Here is a 21,262-nt window from a genome sequence, read left to right on the forward strand (position 1 = left end):
GGTTCACATCAAAGGCGTATCTGAATACAATCAAAGGCACTAGTCAGAAGAGGAATGGCCAGTGACTCCTTAGCCAACTCCTAAGGCAAACAAGCACCAGAGTGTAATTAAAATAAAGAAGGGAGTAATTTAGAACCTATGAATGAGATTTTTTAGAAATGCATAGGATCCAGAATGGAAAGAGAAATAAGTTTTTATATTGAAAAGTAAAGTTCTAAAATATCTCACAGCCTCCCCTCCTATCTCCAGATACTTTTTGAAACTTAATGGAAGTTTTGCAAAACCACAAAAATGTCTCTAAGTTCTCCCATCACTAATCTAAATACTGTCCTCTAAATTAATTTCAACAAAAATTATTCCCACATGCAAATTGATCTGATTACCCGTTACTGAACTACACATGGCCAAAGCGGAGAGACTATTCCATTTACGCAAATGTAAATTGTTATTTATTTATATTTCTGTTTTATGCCCATGAGAAAGACCCAACTAGCTTCTGTAACTTGCTGAACTCATGACATACTATTTTCCAAGAGTGCTACTCATGGAAACAACAACAAAAATAAAAATAACCCCATAAATCTTCCTACTTGGATTTTTGGCAAGTGCAAGAAATGTGTTTCAAGTACTTTGCCCAGTTGCTTAAAGCCCAGCATGAGGTTAAGCAGCCTGATGTTTATAAATAAATAGAAAATGTGTATGTTACATACTGTATACAAAGGGTGAAATCCTGGCCTCATTGAAGTCAGTGGAAGTTTTGCCACTGACTTCAACAGAACCAGGATTTCAGCAGACTCTCTGAATAGGAAACGGATACATAGGAGCAATACCTATAATTTTCTTAGTTTGTTTTTTCCACATCGATTTCACTGTTATTTTTGTGCTTGACCTATGGTGTTCAGAGAAAATCTAAAACAAATAATATTTATAAACCACTCTGGCATTTTAAAAAGTATCACTGGATTCTGTCTGGCTAGTAGAAGGTCCTATCCTTCCCTGTATTGGTTATTCCTGCCTATCTTGCACCAGGAGGGATGGTGCAAGCTGGGGGAGAAAAGTTGGAGAGGACAGCTGAAGTGGACTGAAAACACTTACATCAATGCTTCGGAGAGGTTGCCCAAAAAAAGCATGGAGGAGCTCCTTCCTCCATACAGGCTGAGCACACATTTTTAATAGGCCCTCCTCTTGGCTCCAGTAGTGAGGTACTGAGTTTAAGACTCAGGCAGAGGTGAAAGTAAGCCGGTCCGGTATGGTGCCGGACCAGACCATCTTCCCCAGGCTAGCGATTTAAAGGGCCCAGGGCTCCCCGCAGCAGCTGGAGCCCTTTAAATCGCCTTGGGAGCCCTGCTGCTGGAGCCCCGGGTAGCGGGGCCAGGGCTCCAGCAATGATTTAAAGGTTCTGGGGCTCCTGCCGCTGCTGGGAGCCCAGGCCCTTGCCGCCGCTCCCCGGGGCTCCGGCAGCCGGGCTCGGGCGGGGAGTTAAAGGGCCAGGGGCTCCCCACTGCCGGAGCCCCAGGCCCTTTAAATCACCACCCGAGCCAGGCTGCCGGAGCCCCGGGGTAGCGGCGACAGGGCTCAGTCAGCAATTTAAAGGGCCCAGAGCTCTGCTGCGGTAGTGGTGGTCAGAGCCCTTTAAATTGCCCCTGAGCCCAGGGACCGGCTGAGGGCGGGGGGGAGCAGGGGAGGGAGTGGGCAGGAGAGAGGGAGAAGGGGGCGGCCAGGGCTACAGCAGGGGCGCTGCCACGCGGCCCCTCCCACTGCGCCGTCTCCTGCCGCGAGGGCTCCGCTCCGGTCGGCGGGGAGGGAAGGAAGAGGACTGCCCTGGTTCTCCACGCCGCCGCCCCTTACAGGGCGGCCGGAGCGGAACAACAACAAAAAACAAAAACAAAAAAGCGGCTGTGCCGCCCTAGGATTGGGCAGAATGCCGCCTCCAACAATCTGCCACCCCAAGCACCAGCTTGCTCAGCTGGTGCCTGGAGCCGGCCCTGGCTCCAGGGGGGTGATTTAAAGGCACCATCTATTCCGGTTGAGGCCACGCCCCTGCTCAGGACTCCGGCGTACCAGTAAGTCCTTTAACTTATTTTCACCCCTGGACTCAGGGCTTGTCTACACTTGAAATGGGAGGGGTTCTCCCATTGGCGTAGGTAATATACCTCCCTGAGAGACAGTAGCTAGGTCGACTCGATCTAGCACGGTCTACAGCAGGGGTTTAGGTGGTCAGCTTACACTATGTTGCTCAGTGGTGTGGATTTTTCACACCACTGACTGATGTAGCTGGATTGACCTATCTGTTTAGTGTAGACCAGGCCTCACACATAGATTCCCCCATGTTGTGTTGCGTCTAGGCTGACGAGCTCAAGTGACTTTTTAAAAAGTATGACCAAGATTTTCAAAAGTAACTAGTGATTTGGGGCATGTTTATTTTTGGGTGCCCAAATTGGGACACCTTAAAGGGGGTCCCTGAAAAGCAACTGCAGAGCAAAAAAGGCTCCTTCTTACTCTCCAGGTTCCCGGTTTGCATTCTGAGCAATCATCTGTTGTAGTGAGAAAAGATTTTACTAAAGTCTGACCTGAAAAACCAGCATAGATCTGGGAGAGAAAATTCTATCTAACCTAGAAATAACTAGGATACATTAATATGCAGAACTTTGTAAAAATGGCATTGCAGAGTCCCTTTTCAGGGTAGAGCTGCAATTTACAATCCAGTTTACATTCACTGATCCTTTTTCACCTTATCTGGCCCGACACTCTCCTGGAAGGCTTCACCTATCTCTGCTTCATTGCTGTAAACTGTAGCACAGTCAACGTGACGATAACCTGCACCGAGAGCATACTTCACTGCCTCCTTCACCTGTAATCACAAACAAATACAGATTAAAGCAGCATAACCAATGGGAAGATCTGGTTTATTTTGAAGAAAAAGCTATTGTAGATCCATAATGAGCGTTTATTTATTTATTTTTTAAGAACTCGATGCAAGAGCAGGACAAGTTGAGAAGTACTCAAGGAGCCTTCTGCAGCCCTTGTGATCATCTGAGTACAAGGACTATGCAAAGCAAGTGCTGTTAGGAAAGCACTGATCCTCCATGCAGGCATGTAGAGCTCGCTGGCCAAAGATGGCTATTACCCTTAAGGAATGGCACAGCTGCCATATTCTCCCTATGTGCCAAGAAGCTCCTACTGGTATAGTCCCAGCCACCTTATAGCCAGTGCCTGTAAGCACTATCCATGGAGAACGAGTTAGGTTTTAAATTAAAAAATTATTAGCTTACAGGGCTTCCAAGATTATTAGAGTACAGGGCTTTGTTAAATTCCTCACACTGCATTTCTGAAATGTAAGGTTATTACATCCCAATAAAGTCTGCTCCAATGCACGTACCAGGATCTCCTATGGTTTTGTTCACTTCCTATGTTCTCCTCTACTCCAGAACAATGAAAGCCACTCCACTAACAAAGTCTCCGCACTGAAGCGCTCACACCCCTGCAGGGCATGCCTTAGGAGTGTAGTAAGCCTAGAGACAAGCTAGTAGAGTGCACTCTCCAAACTTCTCAGGCTGCTTTTGGGTAAGAAAAAAATAAAAATTCAAACCCCATTATTCTATAAGCAGCAAGAGACTGCTACAAATAATGATGGCCCGTCCGTGGGCAGAGAAGGTAAGGCCTATACAGAGTCATCTTTTATTTTAGCTGCCCATGGGGGACCATTTGGCCAGTAGTTATATAGTCTCTTTTAGGATGATCCAGACCTAAACACTGGGTCTATTTTATCAGTGTGGGAAGAGTTAGCATCCTGAGCTAGCACAGGCTTTTGTGGCTGTGATATGCTTCCACCCGTGGAAACAGAGGAAGTTAATCTCTTCCCACATTGTATTGTTATTTTGCTACTTTGTCTGTGCAGATGGTAAACTTTTCATGGCAGGGACTGTCTCTTGCGAGGCATTTGTATAGGGTCTAGCACATGGGGTCCTGACAGCTTTTCAGTGCTCCCTGAAGGTCTACACAGCAGCTGGGAGGGTGCTTCCCAGTGCAGGTAAACAGACGCAGGCTAGTTCCACTTGAGCTGGCATGCTAAAAAGAGCAGTGTGGCCATGGTGGAATGGACTAGCCACCCAAGTACATACCCAGAGGGTCGGGCAGGATAGTACTCGGGTGACTGACCTGTGCTGCCAAGGCCACGCTGCTATTTTTAGCATCCTAGTTGAAGCAGAACTAGCCTGTGTCTGGCTCCCCACGCTGGGAAGCACTCTTGCTGTGTAGACATACTCCCAGTGCTACCAGAATACAAATAACAAAAATATTCTCATGTGGTATTCCCGTAAGAAGAGAAAAAACAGAATTTCCACAGGATACAGAGACAGTTAAAGAAGAAACAGTGAAACTAGATGATCTTTTAACTAATTTATCAAAGCACCTGCATTTTCCATTTCAAAGCCAGTGGAATAATACATACTGAGGAAAGACAATAAAACGTTCTGGTTTACAATATAGATTTAAAAGATAAATTAAGTATGGAGTAGATCTCTATTGGCTCCTGCTAGATTTTATTTCTTTTAGTTGTTGAAAGGAAAGGGGAAGCTACATGCAGGATATTTTGATGAGGTTCTTTGGTGTGTTAAGACAATATCTGCATTGAAGAGAAAATTTCCCTTAGTCACTATGACCAAAAAAAAAAAGTTTTTCCTTCTTCTTCAACACGGACAAGATGTATAGGCCTTACTTTCACTATGACACATACTTTTCTGTTGAAATGGTTACTACAAACAGTGCCTGGGTTATGAAATCACTCAACATGTTAATGTTTTATGCAGTCCAATCACCCCCAAAGAGAACAGAACAATAATGACTTATTGATTATAGAAAGCCATGGAGCAGAAGCATCTGCTCCGAGAAGGAACTTAAACATGTTCCATAGTACAGCTCCAATCCATTCCCTGTCCCCATGGGCAATGGTGTCTATTAAGATGGAAGGATAAGGAGCAGGAAGATAGATGTGTGTCAGTAATTGTTCAGGAGAAGGAGGACACAGAGGACTTGATTTTGAAAGCTCTCTGCAAAAGTGCCACTGACAGATATTGGAACTGCATGCACGATCTTTGGAGACCATATTGTATTAAGTTTATGTATAATCGTGGGCCATTGATTGTGTCCTACTCCATCTGCTGAGGTTACAACAGCTCCTCCAGGAACTAAAAACAACAGGGGAAGGAGGGGGTGATTAAGGCAAGTTAATGAAAGTCTAAACAACCCCAGAGAAGTTCATATACAGGTTCAAACTGGGTTTTCAGGAATCAGACAAAGAGAGCCCTTTTGATATAATGAGGCTGAGTTTAAACTAACACAGGGCCTACTTTCTGATCCTGCAAACAAGCAAACTTTTGTCCACGGGGCCCCAATCTTGCTGAAGGGTTGGAAAGACTTTGGCCTACGAGGATTCCATAAAATGGATGGGTAACCTCTGGTAAGCTTTTAGCCTGCATATAGGAACGTTTATTGCTTTTACATGTTTTCTCTGTAATGCTTGTACCCTAAGAATAAATGTGTTTTGCTCTGTGAAGGCTGGTTGGAAACTGATATATGTTTAGAACCCTGCAAATCTGCAGATATTTGCAGACCATGTTTGTGGATTGCGAATGGATGTGGATCCAAATATTGTATCTGTGCAGGGCTCTCTCTCTATTGTTGTAGCCCCTGGAGAAAGGTTAACCACAGGCACTGGACCATGATCAGACCTGCTGGGGAAATCACAGCGAGGTGCAGGACTACAAGCCTAAATCCCTGGTCTAGAGGGAGAGAGATGTGGGTCTCTGTCCAAGAGAGGTGACACCTGGGAGCCTGAAACCTTAAAAGTGGATGCCCTCGAGGAAGAACCAGGAGGAAGGGGTTGTCAAAGATGCAGTTAACCCTGAAACTGTGGCAGTCACATCCAAACCAGCACATGAACCCCCACAGACAAAGTGATTTCTTAGGCAGTGCCTAAGGACAAAAAGCCCTGGACATGCCTTTACAAGACAGCTTAAACACAGGGGTGCCGTCTCCCGCCTACATGTGCAAGTTAAATTTTCAATACTGGGAAACCAGGACTGGTCATTTCACAAGGCTTATAGATTTAGTCAAGATATTTGCATGTGTCTTTCCTGTCCTGAGAGCTACTAAAGTTTTACAGTTTGAACTGCGTGAGTCACTGTTCCACACAAAGGCAAACATCCTAACCAGGACATCCTAAATTTGTTAGTCTCTAAGGTGCCACAAGTACTCCTGTTCTTTTTGCGGATACAGACTAACACGGCTGCTACTCTGAATCCTAACCAGGTTTCCAGATCTGCTAAAGAGCTTTATTGAAAGAATCCAAGAGAGAAGATATTTCTAACCTGAAAACAAGATTTGAGAATAAGAATAGTACTTAGTAGTAGTATTAATAATTCCTAGATGTTATACAGCTCTACAACTATAAATCTCAAAGTGCTTTACTAACAAAGTAAGCAACAGCACCCCCGTTTTACAGGTGGGGAAAGTACACTGCAGGAAGGTGAAGTGACTTGCCTGCAGTCATCCAGTAGGCCAGTCTGAGACCTGGGCTCTATTCCTGGCTCTGACAAGTCCTAGTCCAACAGTCTATCTATTAGGCCACACTTCCTCCACAGAGTGCTTTATATTTTCAAAGCTCTGTACAAATATTAACAAATTAATCTGATTGAAAAACTGGTTAACAGGATTAGTTCTCATTTTGTCAGAGTAACAAGCATTCCAGAGAAACAGGTTTGACAGGAGTATTTAGAGGGTAAAATACCTTATAACTATGGGCTGCCTGTTGCAGTAAAGGTAGCTATTTGCCCAAGGACAAAACTGGACAACAAAATGGCAGATTAAATTAATTGTTGATAAATGCGAAGTAATGCACATTGGAAAACATAATCCCAACTATACATATAAAATGATGGGGGTCTAAATTAGCCGTTACCACTCAAAAATGAGATCTTGGAGTCACTGAGTGGATGTTTTCAGAGAACTATCCACAATGTGCAGCGGCAGTCAAAAAAGCTAACAGAATGTTGGGAATCATTAGGAAAGGGATAGCTAATAAGTAGGGCCCTACCAAATTCATGACTATGAAAAACGTGTCATGGATAATGAAATAAGCCCTCCCCTGTGAAATCTAGCTATTGGGGTGGGGGGAGATGACTGGGGGGCCCCCAGCCAGGGGCTCCTACTGTTCCCTGGGCTCCAGCTGCTAGTCCCCAGGCTGGGGAGGGACAGAACTTACTCTTCCCGTGCACAGCTACTCTCAAGGGGGAGATCAGACCCACCTCTGGGTACCTCCCCTTGCTGCAGGAAGCAACAAAACTATTAGGGGTATGGAACAGCTTGAGAAAAGAGACAACTAAGGGGGGCGATATGATAGAGGTCTATAAAATCATGACTGGTGTGGAGAAAGTAAACAAGGAAGTGTTATTTACTCCTCATAACACAAGAACTAGGGGTCACCAAATGAAATTAATAGGTGGCAGGTTTAAAACAAACAAAAGGAAGTATTTCTTCACTCAACGCACAACCTTTGGAACTCTTTGCCAGAGGATGTTGTGAAGGCCAAGACTATAACAGGGTTGAAAAAAGAACTAGCAAGTTCACGGAGGATAGGTCTATCAATGGCTATTAGCAAGGATGGGCAGGGATGGTGTCCCCAGTCTCTGTTTTCCAGAAGCTGGGAATGGTCGACAGGGGATGGATCACTTGATGATTACCTGTTCTGTTCATTCCCTCTGAAACATCTGTCATTGGCCACTGTCAGAAGACAGGATACTGGCTAGATAGACCATTGATTTGACCCAGTATGGCCGTTCTTACATTCTCAAGGATCTCAAAAACCCATCCATACCCCTAGGGAGATAAGCAAATATTATTAAACCCATTTTGCAATGGGTAAGCTAAGACAGAGCAGTTAAGTGATTTGCTCAAGGTCGCATAGTAAGTCAGTGGAAGATCTGGGAACAGAACTCAGGAGTCCAGACTTGTTACAGGATCCATTGTCTTATTTGCAATTCACCAGTTCCATTCAGCCCACTGCAAGGTGAAATCTATGTAGGTATTTATAGATCCCCATCACAGTGGTAACCAGGCATCTGCACTGCTCCAAGCCATCATGAAGGGACTGTCCAATGCTTTCCTGTAATATCACACCATCATGCAGCCACCCCATTGGACCCATGCTCAGAAAGGAGATGACAGATTCTAGAGGAAGCTATGGCAGTCTCTCTGCATCCAGGGAGGATTGGTGCAATCCAGGAGTTCGTGCTTACTCACAGATGGGAAATGGAAGGAGAAATTGACTGTGAAGACCGCATGATTGTCAGATGCAGGCTTCTGGTTATACTGCATTATTACATCAGAGCTCCTCTTCCTTTGTTGCAGATGAGGAAACTAAGGTTACCTCTTCACCAGAATACACGACCCATGGATGATTCGGGCTCAGGCTTCAGAAACGTCACATAGATGTTCATGTTAGGGCTGGAGCCCGGGCTCTGGGATCCTCTCCCTCATGGGGTCCCAGAGCCCAGGCTCCAGCCCAAGCCTGAACATCTATACAGCAGCTTTATAGCCCTGCAGCCCGAGTCCTGCAGTCAGCTGCAGGTGTCTAATTGCTGTGTAGACGTACCCTAAGAGCTCCAACTAGGGGTGGCAACATAGAACACCTCAACAAACAAAGATTTGTCTCCTATCCATAAATGGATTTAATTCAAATCCTTCCCTCCTCTGCCACAGTTCACACACACTTTAACTGGGAGGAACTGCTTGTTTGGGTGACTAGAATTTCCAGTTTGCTGACAGAGTGAGAGCACAAAGAAATAACTGAGAGGTGCTCAGATACCACAGGGATACAACTTATAAGAGCCTAAAGTGATAAAGATGACTATTGTACAGTAGCTTTATAGAAAACTTCACCATGTTACGATGAATGCAACTCGTCAGACAATCAGTCTAGAGAAGCCATGTCCAAAACCCAGTCAGGCTTTCTGGTGATAGGTTTTAAACTGCACAGAAAGCCAGCTTGGCCAGGCACATATTTCCTTCTCTGGCTCCCGCGATGCCTCATCTCCCATCCGAAACAATGCTTCTCAGTCCCACTTAGGCCATGCCTTCCCTGTAGAACCCACTCACTGCGGGTTGGTCTGTTCTTTTGCTGGGACAGAATGCTGCTGGTTGAAAACAATTTAAAAAAATCCATTTTAAGTGGCTATCATTTTTGCAAAGAAGTCTTTCCTCCAGGAGCCTCAAGATTTAGCTGACCCCTTTCATTCTGGGATCCATTCTTCCTACTAAGCCTCATCCACTGTCAGTTGGCTGCCAGTGCAGTGTGCCCTTCTGACATCTGTGATGAAAAAGAGAGACCTCTTCTAATACTATCCTGGACAAATATATCAAATATGCACACATCCAGGCTTCGTCGACACCTGCAGCAGCATTCAGAACTGTATGCCAAAAGGAAAAGACTAGAGTGAGGTAGGAAAGGGTTAATGCTACCCAGGCGCTCATATTAAAATCCATGCTATTCATGTTCTTAGTGATAGATGCTACTGGGTGAACAGACTTATCTTGGATCTCATTCCTGCTGTCATTTCGTAAGACGCTACTGTGTTCTGCTCCCTTCCGCTCAAATATCTCTTCATCTCGTTCCTAAGGTAACATCACAAAACACCAAATTCTCTACCAATGTTTGGCTGTGTAGGTAAGAGAAGCAACACGTTTTTGCATTTTTAAACAAAGAATTTAAAAACCAGACTGAAAAATAGTAAACAAGCTCCGGAAAAGCTGAGAAGTATCTATTACAGCTTCACTACTGAGATGCTCCGGCACTTTCATTTGTACAACTAAGATTTGGCTATGAAAAACCACAAGGCTGGTACAGGGACAGCGTGCGAGGAATAGGAATGAAAGGACTAGAAAGATTATCAGAGCTGGGAGCACAAGAAATCTGTACTTGAAACGTACTGAAAGCTTTAATAGGATGGCGTTACTTTGGATAAAGCACCACCAGATAAAGTTTACAATCCAAAAATAATCCTAGTTTCTTCAGAGAGATACAGGCAAGATCTGGATGCCCAAATTTTCACTCAAAGTACTTTGCTAAATTTCTTATATCTGTCCTGGGATGAGCAGAGCCTCGTGGTTAGATCATAAGATGGGAAGTCAGGAAAACAGAGTTTGATTCACGGCTTTGCAATGGAGATGTTATGTGGCCATGAGCAAGTCTCTATGCTGTCACTTTATCAGTCTGTAAAATGACTAAAATGCCACCGGACAAGACTGCTGTAAAGCAGTTTGAGCTCTTCAGACAAAGAGATATTGTATGAGTGTAACAGGGGTGCACTGTCCCTTTAAGGATAGTGGAGCTTGGGTGGTGAGAGACAACCCCTGTTCTGTAGCATGACTATTTTAAGGTTTTGGAGTTTTGATGTACTAGGAAAATGGCAGAGGCAGATATGGGGAGAGAGGAAGCAGTCCTGGGGGAATAGTTTCTGTCTGAGGAAAACTTATTCTACTATTCCCCTATGAGCCTGGGACCAGAAGCCTTACAGAGAGGGCAGGGCAAGGCTCCCCTCTCTCCTAACCAACTAGGACCTGCTCTGGGAAAGAGGGCTGTATATTTCTGTTTCTTCTATCAGAACAGGGAGACGCCTTTTGGATTCCTGAGATTGGAGTTAAGAAATCTAAAGAGATATCTATTATGACAGCTGAATCGATGGGAATAAATGTTAGCATTAAAATGGATAAGGGATGTACGGCCTACCACAGCTGTATTCTTTTCATCTTCATTATCAGATATAGTGGCAACTAAAGAGACACCTCAGAAAGCAGAAGTGATTTTAATAAAGGAAATATTGTTTTTGGCAACAGAAATAGTATACTTAGACATGCCGTAGCATGGATTCCAACAAATGGTGGGAAAGCTGGCAATAAAATGGCAGATAAGGAAGCAAAAAAGGTTTTAAAAAAAAAAATGGAGAAATTGATATAAAGATTCCTGTGGGGAGGGTGGTTTCAGGGCTTTAGCCCCATAGGAGGTGCCTGCCTGGGCTCAGAGCTTCAGCCCCATTCCGGCTGAAGCTCTGAGCCGCAGCAGGTATGCCCTGTGGGGCTGAAGCCCTGAGACCCCCTCCCCGCTGGGCAGAAACTAGAGGCAATGCATGGGGGGGCATGTGATGGCATGTGTCCTTTTGCCAGGGTTTACTGGCCCTGCTCAGTCACATGGTGCCACCAGCTCCCCTCCCTGCACTGCTGGAGCCTGCAAGCTGGGATCTCCACGGCAAACAGCTGGGAGCTGCAGGGAGAGCCACTGCCTCTCCCCACGGAGCTAAAGCAGTGGCCCCTCCCTGCAGCTCTCAGCTGTTTGCTGCTGCCTCTCCACCGGGAGCTAACACCTGCGAGCTGCAGGGAGGGGCCACCTAGGCAAGAGGGTGTGTGTGCCGGGGGGGGGGGGGACTGCATGACTCAAGCTGTTGGGGGAGTGAACCTTTAAATTGTGCCCCCCTCCCTCAGCAGACACCAGTCGCCTCTGGCAGAAGCCCCTAGCCTCACCACCCCACCGCAGGGCGGAGGCCCTGAGCTCCCCGCCCCAACAGTCTGTAGGCAGAGAATGTGGGGGGTCTAGGGGGCTCCGCGAGCAGCACTTTAACTGTAAAAGAGTTATGAGCCACAGTTTGACCACCCCGGTCTACAAGTGCTTACATGCATGGGGGACAGAAATCTGACAGAGGGCTCTTCAATTCAGCAGACAAAGGTCTGACAAAATCCAATGGCTGGAAGTTGAAGCTAAACAAATTCAGACTAGAAATAAGGCACATTTTGAACAGTGAGGGTAATTAACTATTGGAACAACTTGCCAAAAGCTGTGGATTTTTCACCACTGGAAACTTTTTAGCCATTTCACAGGTGTGGAACTCAGGGCAGAAAGTTAGCGGTTTGCCTAAACTCACAAAGGGAGTCTGTAGCAGTACATGGAATTGATGCCAGATCTCCTGAGTATTGTACCTCAGCCAATAACCACCCTTCTTCTCTAACCCCCAGTTCAGCAGACTCTTAAAGCACATGCAGAAGTTCCATTGAAATTAGCAACAACTTTTGTACATTGACGTCAATGTGAATTAATCAAATGCGGGAGGGAGTGCCAAATTATGACCTCATGCCCCAATTCTGCAACCATGTTCATACCTGCTTCGCACATAAGCAAGTAGTTCCAGTTGCATAAAGTTAAGCACATGCATATGTCAAAGATTGGGGCCTAAAAATCTACATATACATTGTGTAACTGAAGTACTCATGAAAGACCATCAAATCAAAGTGCTTCACATGCGCATAAGGCACAAATACAGATTGAAATCGTAGCACTAGTTTATAGCAAGTGCAAGCCTTACCTGGCCAGGTTCACTTTTCCAGGTGCCCAGTCCTATAAGAGGCATCTTCTGCCCAGTGTGGAGCACAACAAAGTCACACGTAGAAGACATTTTTACCTAAAAAAGTTAATTTTTCATTATAACTACAAAGTTGCAACAACTTACATTTTCTACGCAATAAAGAAAACACGAAAGTCCCAATTCTGCTCTCATGTTGCACCACTGTACGTCTCCATCCAACCTATTCTCTACATGTGGCACATCTATAAATTGATTAATTTAACAGTAATAAGTCGCCAGGCCCAGATGGTGTTTACCCAAAAATTCCGAAGGAACTCAAATGTAAAATTGCAGAGTTACTAACTATGGTATGTAACCTACCATTTAATGAGCTTCTGTACCAGATGACTGGAGGATAGCTAATGTGACACCAATTTTAAAAAGGCTCCAAAGGTGATCCTGGCAATTATAGGCCAGTAAGCCTAACATCAGTACCACCAGCCAAACTGGCTGAAACTATAGTGAAGAACAGAATTATCAGACACATAGATTAACATGATTTGTTGGGGGAAGAGTCAACATGGCTTTTGTAAAGGGAAATCATACCTCCTCAATCTATTAGAATTCTTTGAGGGGGCTCAAACTTGTGGACAAAGGTGATCCATTGAATATAGTGTATTTGGACTTTCAGAAAGTCTTTAACAAGCTCTCTCACCAAAGGCTCTTAAACAAAGTAAGCAGTCATGGAATAAGAGGGAAGGTCCTCTCATGGATCAGTAACTGGTTAAAAGACAGGCAACAAAGGGTAGGAATAAATAGTCAGTTTTCAGACTGGAGAGAGGTAAATAGTGGCGTCCCCCAAAGATCTGTACTAAGACTAGTGTTGTTCAACATATTCATAAATGATCTGGAAAAAGGGGTAAACAGTGAGGTGGCAAAATTTACAGATGATACAAAATTACTCAAGATAGTTAAATCCAAAGCAGACTACAAATTGTTACACAGGGATCTCTCAGGGATATATTAGCATTGTAAAAAAGTACAGAGAAGGGCAACAAAAATTATTAGGGATATGGAACAGCTTCCATACGAGGAGAGATTTAGAAGACTGTGGCTTTTCAGCTTGGAAAAGAGACGACTAAGGGGGGATATGATAGAGGTCAATAAAATCATGAGTGGTGTGGAGAAAGTGAATAGGGAAGTGTTATTTACTCCTTCACGTAACACAAGAATCAGGGGTCACCCAATGAAATTAATAGGTGGCAGGTTTAAAACAAAGAAAAGGAAGTTCTTCTTCACACAATGCACAGTCAACCTATGGAACTCGTTGCCACGGAATGTTGTGAAGGCCAAAACTATCCATCAATGGCTATTAGCCAAGATGATCAGGGATACAACCCCACATTCTGGGTGTCCCTCATCTCTGACTGCCAGAAGCTGGGAGTGGATGATAGGGGATGGATCACCGGATGATTCCCTGTTCTGTTCATTCCCTCTGAAGCACCTGGGCATTGGTCACTGTCGGAAGACAGGATACTGAGCTAGATGGACCATTGGTCTGACCCAGTATGGCCATTCTTATAATAGCTTAGTCTCCTGTGGACTGTAGTTCTATTTTTGGTTGCTGGATTTAGTGTATGGGTGCTGGTAGTGGTGGTGGCCTGCGATCTACAAGAGGTCAGACTAGATGATCTAGTGGTCCCTTCTGGCCTTCAACGCTATGCATACGACAGTGTAAATCATGAATAACACCACTGAGTCCAGTGTAGGTATATTTGCATAAAGGAGATCAAAAATCTTTCACAAAGGGTCTAGGGAAAATAAAACATTATCCTTTCCCTGTTGCTGTCCTCTCTCCTCAATGTGATTTACATCTGTTGAACAGCTGTAGAGCTGCAAAAATTATATAACTTAAGAACTACAGTGGTATAAGTCAAAAGATTTCTCTCTATTGCACTATATTCTTCAGGGAGACCACCACCTTTGGCAGTGTATATCTCAGCGCACATAAGATTAATCTCCTGGCTATTATATATATATATATATATATGGATGTAAATTACATTACATGTACAATGTACATCTCATCCTGCAAACCCTTCGTCACACAATCAATCCCAATGAACTCAGTGGGACCACTCACATGAGTAAAGGCTTACAGGACTGGGTCCATAATTTATAAAGTTATTATACTGCTTTAAAAAACATGAATTCAGCCCATCCAAGAAATATGGTTCCTGTCTCTCACACCCCAGACAAGCAGAGGCCTAACAACATTGCATGCAGACTAACTGGGGGATGTTTTCTATGACCTCCCAAATGATGAAAGGCCCAATCCTGCAAGTTGCTAAAAGCACTTAACTCCCATGTCAGGGAAGTGAAGGACAGCAAGGAAACAATGTGTATTGCACTGTATGTTGATACAGACAGGGAAATGCACTACCACTACACAGGCAAGAAGGGATTTACTGTCCTATAAAGGAGGATTTTTCTGGAAAAGATTTATCCCTCTCTCCCCACGGGAGGACTTTTCTTATTACATCAGTGTTTATAGCAGTGTACAGTTTTGGCCATAAATTTGCTCATGGTGTCTTTTTAAGTACAGGCCCTCAAATGGAAAGATATATTGTATTTGCCACTTTCATGCATTAAAAAGAAAAAACTGAATGCACATCTTTAAGCTCCAAAACATCATGTTTCAGATTTCCTAGGGTGTCGGAGTACACAATGCAGCAACCTGGAGCCACTTATACCGAGTACAAGCTCAGGTGACGAGAGATTCCATAACATCCCAGAAATTAGTAGTAAGGACAGAAGGAAACTAGTGAGACATTTTTCAAGCTTAAATACAGAGTGCTTCTGCAGGGTTTATGCCAAATCCTACAACAGCGAAAAATATGGCATTTCACCTATTCAGAAGATGAAGTTATGCATCCAAGGAGCTTGTTGTTCTACTGCTTTACCGGCTTGTCACCAACTGGTGCAGGTGCATACCTGCTGCATTTGGGGAGAGGTAACTGATTTTGTCCAAATTACCTACTCCAGGTTGTGGTTTGGGGACCAGAACAGACACAAGGAGGCCCACCCACATCATGCTTTCCCTTCTCCGCTTTGTACACCTTGGGAGGAAAACTTTGGGGTCATAGGGTGTTAAGAGTAAGTGTTTGCAGGAGAGAGAGAGAGATGAAGAAATCTGGGCAGGATGCAGGCTGTGCAAACCCAGTTAGATGCATAATTAGTCCCATCATTCTATCCAAAGCAGAGAGTACAATTTTGATTTCACAGTGGTATTGATAACCAAATTGAGTTCAATGGAGATATTCCTGATTTTTACCAACATGATAGCAGAACCATATCATCTTGTTAACCAAATGTATTCAGTAAGGTGTCCCACAGACCCAGTGCTAAAACTTTTAGGTTCCAATTTACCATTACCCTGCAACTTGTACCAGCTGTTGCTATTTGCACCCATGCAGAGCAAGCATAAAACTCTACCAGATCAGACTGGTCGTGTTTTACACCTCCTTTGCGGTGGAGACAAGAGACAGGGAGGAGACTCTTCAGAAATATGGAATCTAGAAAAAAATCATCTCAATGGATAGAGCAAGACAATGAGGAGTTTTACAAGCTAGGCAGTCAGAGCTATGAATTTTTAATAACTATGCAACATAGAACAATGTAAAACAATACGCAAACGGGAGCTAAAACCCAGCAGTTCCTTACCACACTTCTGTTATTTTATTATTAAAAATATCATTTTCTTTCACCTGTTCTTTCGATACAATGTTTGTAGTGACCGGCAGAGATCCAATGAAAAGGACACAGTTCCTTAAAATTCAAGAGAGAGTGGCCCACCCCACCAAAAGCTGAATTGTAACATGCTCTATTGGAAATAAAAGTTTGGTGATTAGATACAACACCTCGCATCTGTACTTTACATGCAGGACCTATTAGTGTCAGTGTAGACAGGGCAAGAGGCCTGATTTAGCACAGCTTCATATAGGAGTAGTAGTCTTCTGTTGCTGGAGAAAGAGGAACAATTGTGCAAGATGTGTTTTTGATTTAGGAGAGACAGAGATTTTAGGATTATCTATCCTTTACACTATAGTATCCAAGCACTTCCGAGGGTATAAGTTTGGCATAGCAAAATTCCTAGTGGAGTCTTTCTGCTCTTCTACAATTTCTGGTTATAGGAAACTTTGATTTTGGGGTGGGGAAAGGAGGTACGTAAATAGCATGTTGCTGATGGTGGAAAATTTTTATCAAAGAGGAAGGTCTTGCAACATGTCCTAATGGTTGTTCTTATGGTTGAACTGTTAAAGGAAATCATGTTTCAGGATGCATTCCAAAGCCTGCTAACTTCCTCAGCTTTTGTTGGGATCAGCTATTTAGCTTGGTTTCACAGGGCTGCTTCCTGAATTAAGTTCTACCCACACTAGAGAGACAAACTCTGTCACCAACAGAGGTTGGGCCAATAAAAGATATTACCTCACCCGCCTTGTCTCTCCACTATCCCGGGACTGACACAGCTACAACAATACTGCATTATACCCACACTAGATAATCTACTTGTAAAGATCCATGAACAGTATGTAGTATCAGCTCAAGACTCATCTACATGGGGAAATTGACTAGAATAGCTATTCTGGAACAACCTATTCTACAGTGGCTATTCTGCAATAGCTGTTCCAGTCAATCTCCCTATGTAGAACCCTTTGTGTTGGGACAGGGACACTGATGAAAGAAGGTATGTTTTGCTACGTCCTGCTCCTTGGACTCTGCCTTTATGGGAACTGAATGGTAGAACTTGTTTTAATCACCTAAACACATAAAAAAGACAGGTCTATTTACACCCAAGTATAATTACAGTTGTGTGTAATTTTAACTGTGTTGGCAGGTAGCATAAGTAACATGCTAGTTGAACTGTATTTTAATAAATACAATTCACATTCATCCTGAACTCAGAACTTTAACCCAGAGGCCAAGGTATGCATACCTAATCAGTAACTGCTGATAGCACACAAGTACAAAATTATCCTACTCCACATAAATATAGTTTTATATTAACACTGCATGGTGCAGAGGTGGCAGAACTAGAAAGTCTGGAAGGGGGGGAAAAGGCATAAGCTAAAGTCTAAATATTTTCCTGTCCAGATGTCTCCCTTCACCTGATTTGCTTTGAAGTCAGCATCATTTGTAAAGAAACGCATAAAGAGGTCCAGCAGCCTGCAGTTATTTTTGCAATAAAAATGTGGGACCGTTTTTGTAGCAATGAAGACAAAAATGAAACAGAGTCTGTCAATAAGTTAATATATAATTAAACAATCATGGTTAAACCTGGGTATGAAAAGCAGGGTTCATTTCTCTGTGCATGTGTGTGGGGTCCGCAGAAGAAAACCTGAAGTCAATGGGGTGAGAGTCAAAGATGATGTGAAAGTAACATGAATAGCTTTGGGGGGTGGGGGTGTCTATAATGACGAATGACTAATAGAGAGAGACGTAAATTACACGAATGTATCAGCCTCCCTTTAAATCTCACTTCTTTTGGGGGCTGGTGGGAAGTCCACTAGTTTGGTTTGTTTTTCTAATCAGAGGTGCCATAGTTTTGTAGCACTCGGTCGCTCTTGCTCCACAGCTCTGAGGTTAGCTCTCCAGTTTTTCCATTACTCTAGTTTAAACTCTACAATAATTTTTTTGAATGAAGTTTAACCTCAGGTACCCACATGCACAAACCGGACAGCAAAATGCATCCCTCTCCCCTGCCTTTTATAGACTCAACGAAGCGATCATCCTACCAACTTCTGCGACAAAAGTTAATGGAAATGGGACATTTAGTCCAAGACAGCCACAGCTTTTGCAATCTCTCGTCCCGCGGAGGGGGGGGGGGGATACACAGACCAGTCTCATGCAAATCGGGTTAAATAGAAACGGGAATTAAAACAGCTTTAGGAAATCACGTCGGGAAACTCACCGCACACCCGTTACTCTCCCTTCTCTATTCCCAACGGGAGTTCAAAATACAACTCTCCGCTCTACATTTCCGTTTCCGGGTTTGATCTTTAACCACACAGTCAAAGCCAGCAGATTTACCCTTCCACGTGGGGCTGAAGAATGTACATGTGTTACCGTATTTCCTCTACTTTGCAAAGTCCTTAGTGCAGCACAACTTCCACAGCACCCCTTGGAAGCTTGCTGGGAGTGTTGTATGGAGAAGGTGGCACCGAAATTGACAAAGGGGGAGCCTCTAAATGGCAAAATCCTGCCAGGATTCATTCTCTTTTGAAAGGAAGATTCCCATTATTCTGGAGTTACAATTTAAGTAGGTTTTCGCTTGCCACCGTGGGTTTTGCATGTAGAATTTTGTGAGGGAGGATTAAAGCTATTCTTTCTTGTAAAGGAGGAGTTTGGTTTCTTAAATTTCTTCCTCTGCGGATGGAAAAATTGTCAGTGTTTCTTCCTTCTCCCTGTTTGAAATGTCCCTCACTCAAACTGTCACAGTTTGAGACATAGCTCTTGGTCCCAACCTCCAAACTCTTTCTCAGCTAAGCAGTTCATTGGAGTAAGTGGAGTTACAAACCTGAGTAAAGGTTGGTAGGATCTGCTCCCCTATGACAAACAACCAGGGAAATCACTATTTGATCGCAGTAGGGTTAAAAAGAGAATACACACATCCCAGGAGAAATGGTATAGTGGACTGGACTGCTGGATGGACTTTGGATCATTTAGTTTTAGTTCATTTAATGATGTTGTTTGTTAATCATTTATATGTAGAGCCTCTTGGCTTTTGCTGTTTCTTTGTCTCTGCCTTACACTTCATAGTGGTACATTTCAACAGCTTGGATTTTCAAATTCATAGAAAAAGTTTAAAATGATCTCAACAGGATAACAAACTGCTCCAATCTATTTAAAAGGAAGTTTTTAAAAAAATGAAGATGAACCATAGACGTCCCTAAGGGAAACCATTGTTCGAGCATGTATTTTCCAGAAAAGTCTTTGTCCCCCCCTGTCCCCCAACAACAACTTGTCCTTCTCTTTTGGGAGATATTTTCCCCCACCAAAAGTCTCTTACACTATTTAAATCCTTGGTTTTGAATATTACTATTCCACGGAAAACCCAATGTCCGTTTTTTTTTCACCCCTTTTCCTACTCTAATGTTTGCATTAGAAGGTGCAACAAGAGGAGGAAGTGTATGGGGACAACAAAGACAGCTTTTATTTAAACACACTCATCCTCAAATATGTGTTTCCTTATTTAAGCAAATAGGTTTAAATCAAGGTTAACCTGGGTACAAGTATATAGATTAATACTGTATAGATAGGTTTCAGAGTAGCAGCCGTGTTAGTCTGTATCTGCAAAAAGAAGAACAGGAGTATCTAACTGTATAGATATGATCCTGCTCCCACTCCAGTCAAGGGCAAAACTTCAATTGATTGCAGAGGGAACAGGATCTGTCCCCGTGAGTGTGGAATATTCCTATGTTTGTTGTACTTGTATAACTAAAAATGGCCATGACTGAGGAAAAATCAAGTTCAGCTGTGACTTTGTACTCCAGGTTTCCATTTTTACAACCAACTCGGAAAGCTTGAGGATCTGGGAAGTAAGATAGAGTTATAATGGAAACACAGAGTGATAGCCACAACAAGGACTTTGGTGTAGGTGTTCTTGTCTACCAAAATGCCATTCTGCTGTAGTCTCTTTCATCTTTGCTGTACTCAGTTGATTCAAGCCCAGAAGGATCAGGGATATAGGAAAATCACCTTTGGCCACTCACACGATCACACTTCTCCATGGTGCATCCTGTCGCTACCAAACAGAGTAAAGGAGCAGAGACTAGAGAGAAAAAAGGAAAGACAACAAAGGGGCGGGGCGGGGAGAAGGAAAAAAAGGAAAGAGTAAAGTGCAAGAAGAGAAGGTAATGAAAGTTCTTGTCCTTCTGGAAACTGTCTATTAATAGTCACTGCCAAGAACATGACAAATTTAAGGCTGCAGAGGCTGCTTAAATAATGTGGCCTTAAGTATGAAAACTGCAACAAATATATAATACCGGGTAGCTCTTATATAGTACTTTCCATCAGAAGATTTCAAAGCACTTGACAAAGGAGGTGAGCATTACTATCTCCATTTTAAAGATAGGGGACTCAGGCACAGGGAGGTGAAGTGATTTGCCCAAGGTTATCCAGCAAGCCAGTGGCCGAGTTGGGACTAGAACCCAGGTCTCCTGAGGCCTAGTCCACTGAACTAAATGCCCAGTAATTAAATAGGGAGTAGACAAGAGAATGGAAGAAAATATATTAAAATCTGTGTCAAAAAAAGGGCTGTAATGATCCATTCAGACAGACATAACATTTGCCAATTGAAAAGCATACTTGCAGAACAGGAAAAGGAGCACTAGACATTCTGATCTAACTTAAAAATCAAATATCTATCACTTTGAGCTCAAGCAGAAAAAAGTACAAATAAGCGTATATTACGTGATTGCACAGCCTGAATTTCAGAGCTCAATTTCTCAAAAAGTTTGCAAAGGTAATATTACTAGACCTAACTGATTCTGAGGCCCATCAATGGTAGCTAAATGCCTATTAGATTGAGACTATGACAACATATGATAATTTTTTTTCACCGTTGTTACTTTAAAATCTCTACAGGTAGGCTGGGAGTTTTCTCTTATTAATCCAGTAATGGTACATTGTTGTGTGCAATTGTGCTGCTGACCATACTAGCTACATGCTCCAGACATGCTCCTGCTTGGAGTAGACAGGAAATATTGGACCTCCTGGGACTGTAGGGAGAAGAGGATGTGCAGGCACAGCTCCGAGCCAGCCACAAAAATGTTGACATCTACAAGCAGATTGCTTGGGCTGGGGGATATAGGAGA

At 43.4% G+C, this 21,262-nt stretch overlaps 1 protein-coding gene across 2 annotated transcripts in view; it reads right to left on the reverse strand.

Moving 5' to 3' along the window:
* The window catches only part of AKR1A1 (aldo-keto reductase family 1 member A1), a 30,604-nt gene extending 11,561 nt beyond the window's left edge, over positions 1 to 19,043 (reverse strand). The window contains exons 1-3 of one of the 2 annotated variants that reach the window (XM_054037970.1): positions 18,964 to 19,043; positions 12,408 to 12,503; positions 2,732 to 2,851 (exon numbers count right to left, since the gene is read on the reverse strand). In XM_054037970.1, the coding sequence (XP_053893945.1) occupies positions 2,732 to 2,851; positions 12,408 to 12,497 (210 nt within the window). In that variant the 5' untranslated portion in view covers positions 12,498 to 12,503; positions 18,964 to 19,043. Of the gene's footprint in view, positions 1 to 2,731; positions 2,852 to 12,407; positions 12,504 to 18,357; positions 18,804 to 18,963 lie in introns of those variants that run through there. The other variant, XM_054037969.1, reaches the window with a different exon arrangement.
* Between the last annotated feature and the right edge of the window lie 2,219 nt (positions 19,044 to 21,262).

This window comes from Malaclemys terrapin, chromosome 8 (assembly GCF_027887155.1).
Source record: "Malaclemys terrapin pileata isolate rMalTer1 chromosome 8, rMalTer1.hap1, whole genome shotgun sequence".
NCBI lineage: Eukaryota > Metazoa > Chordata > Testudines > Emydidae > Malaclemys > Malaclemys terrapin.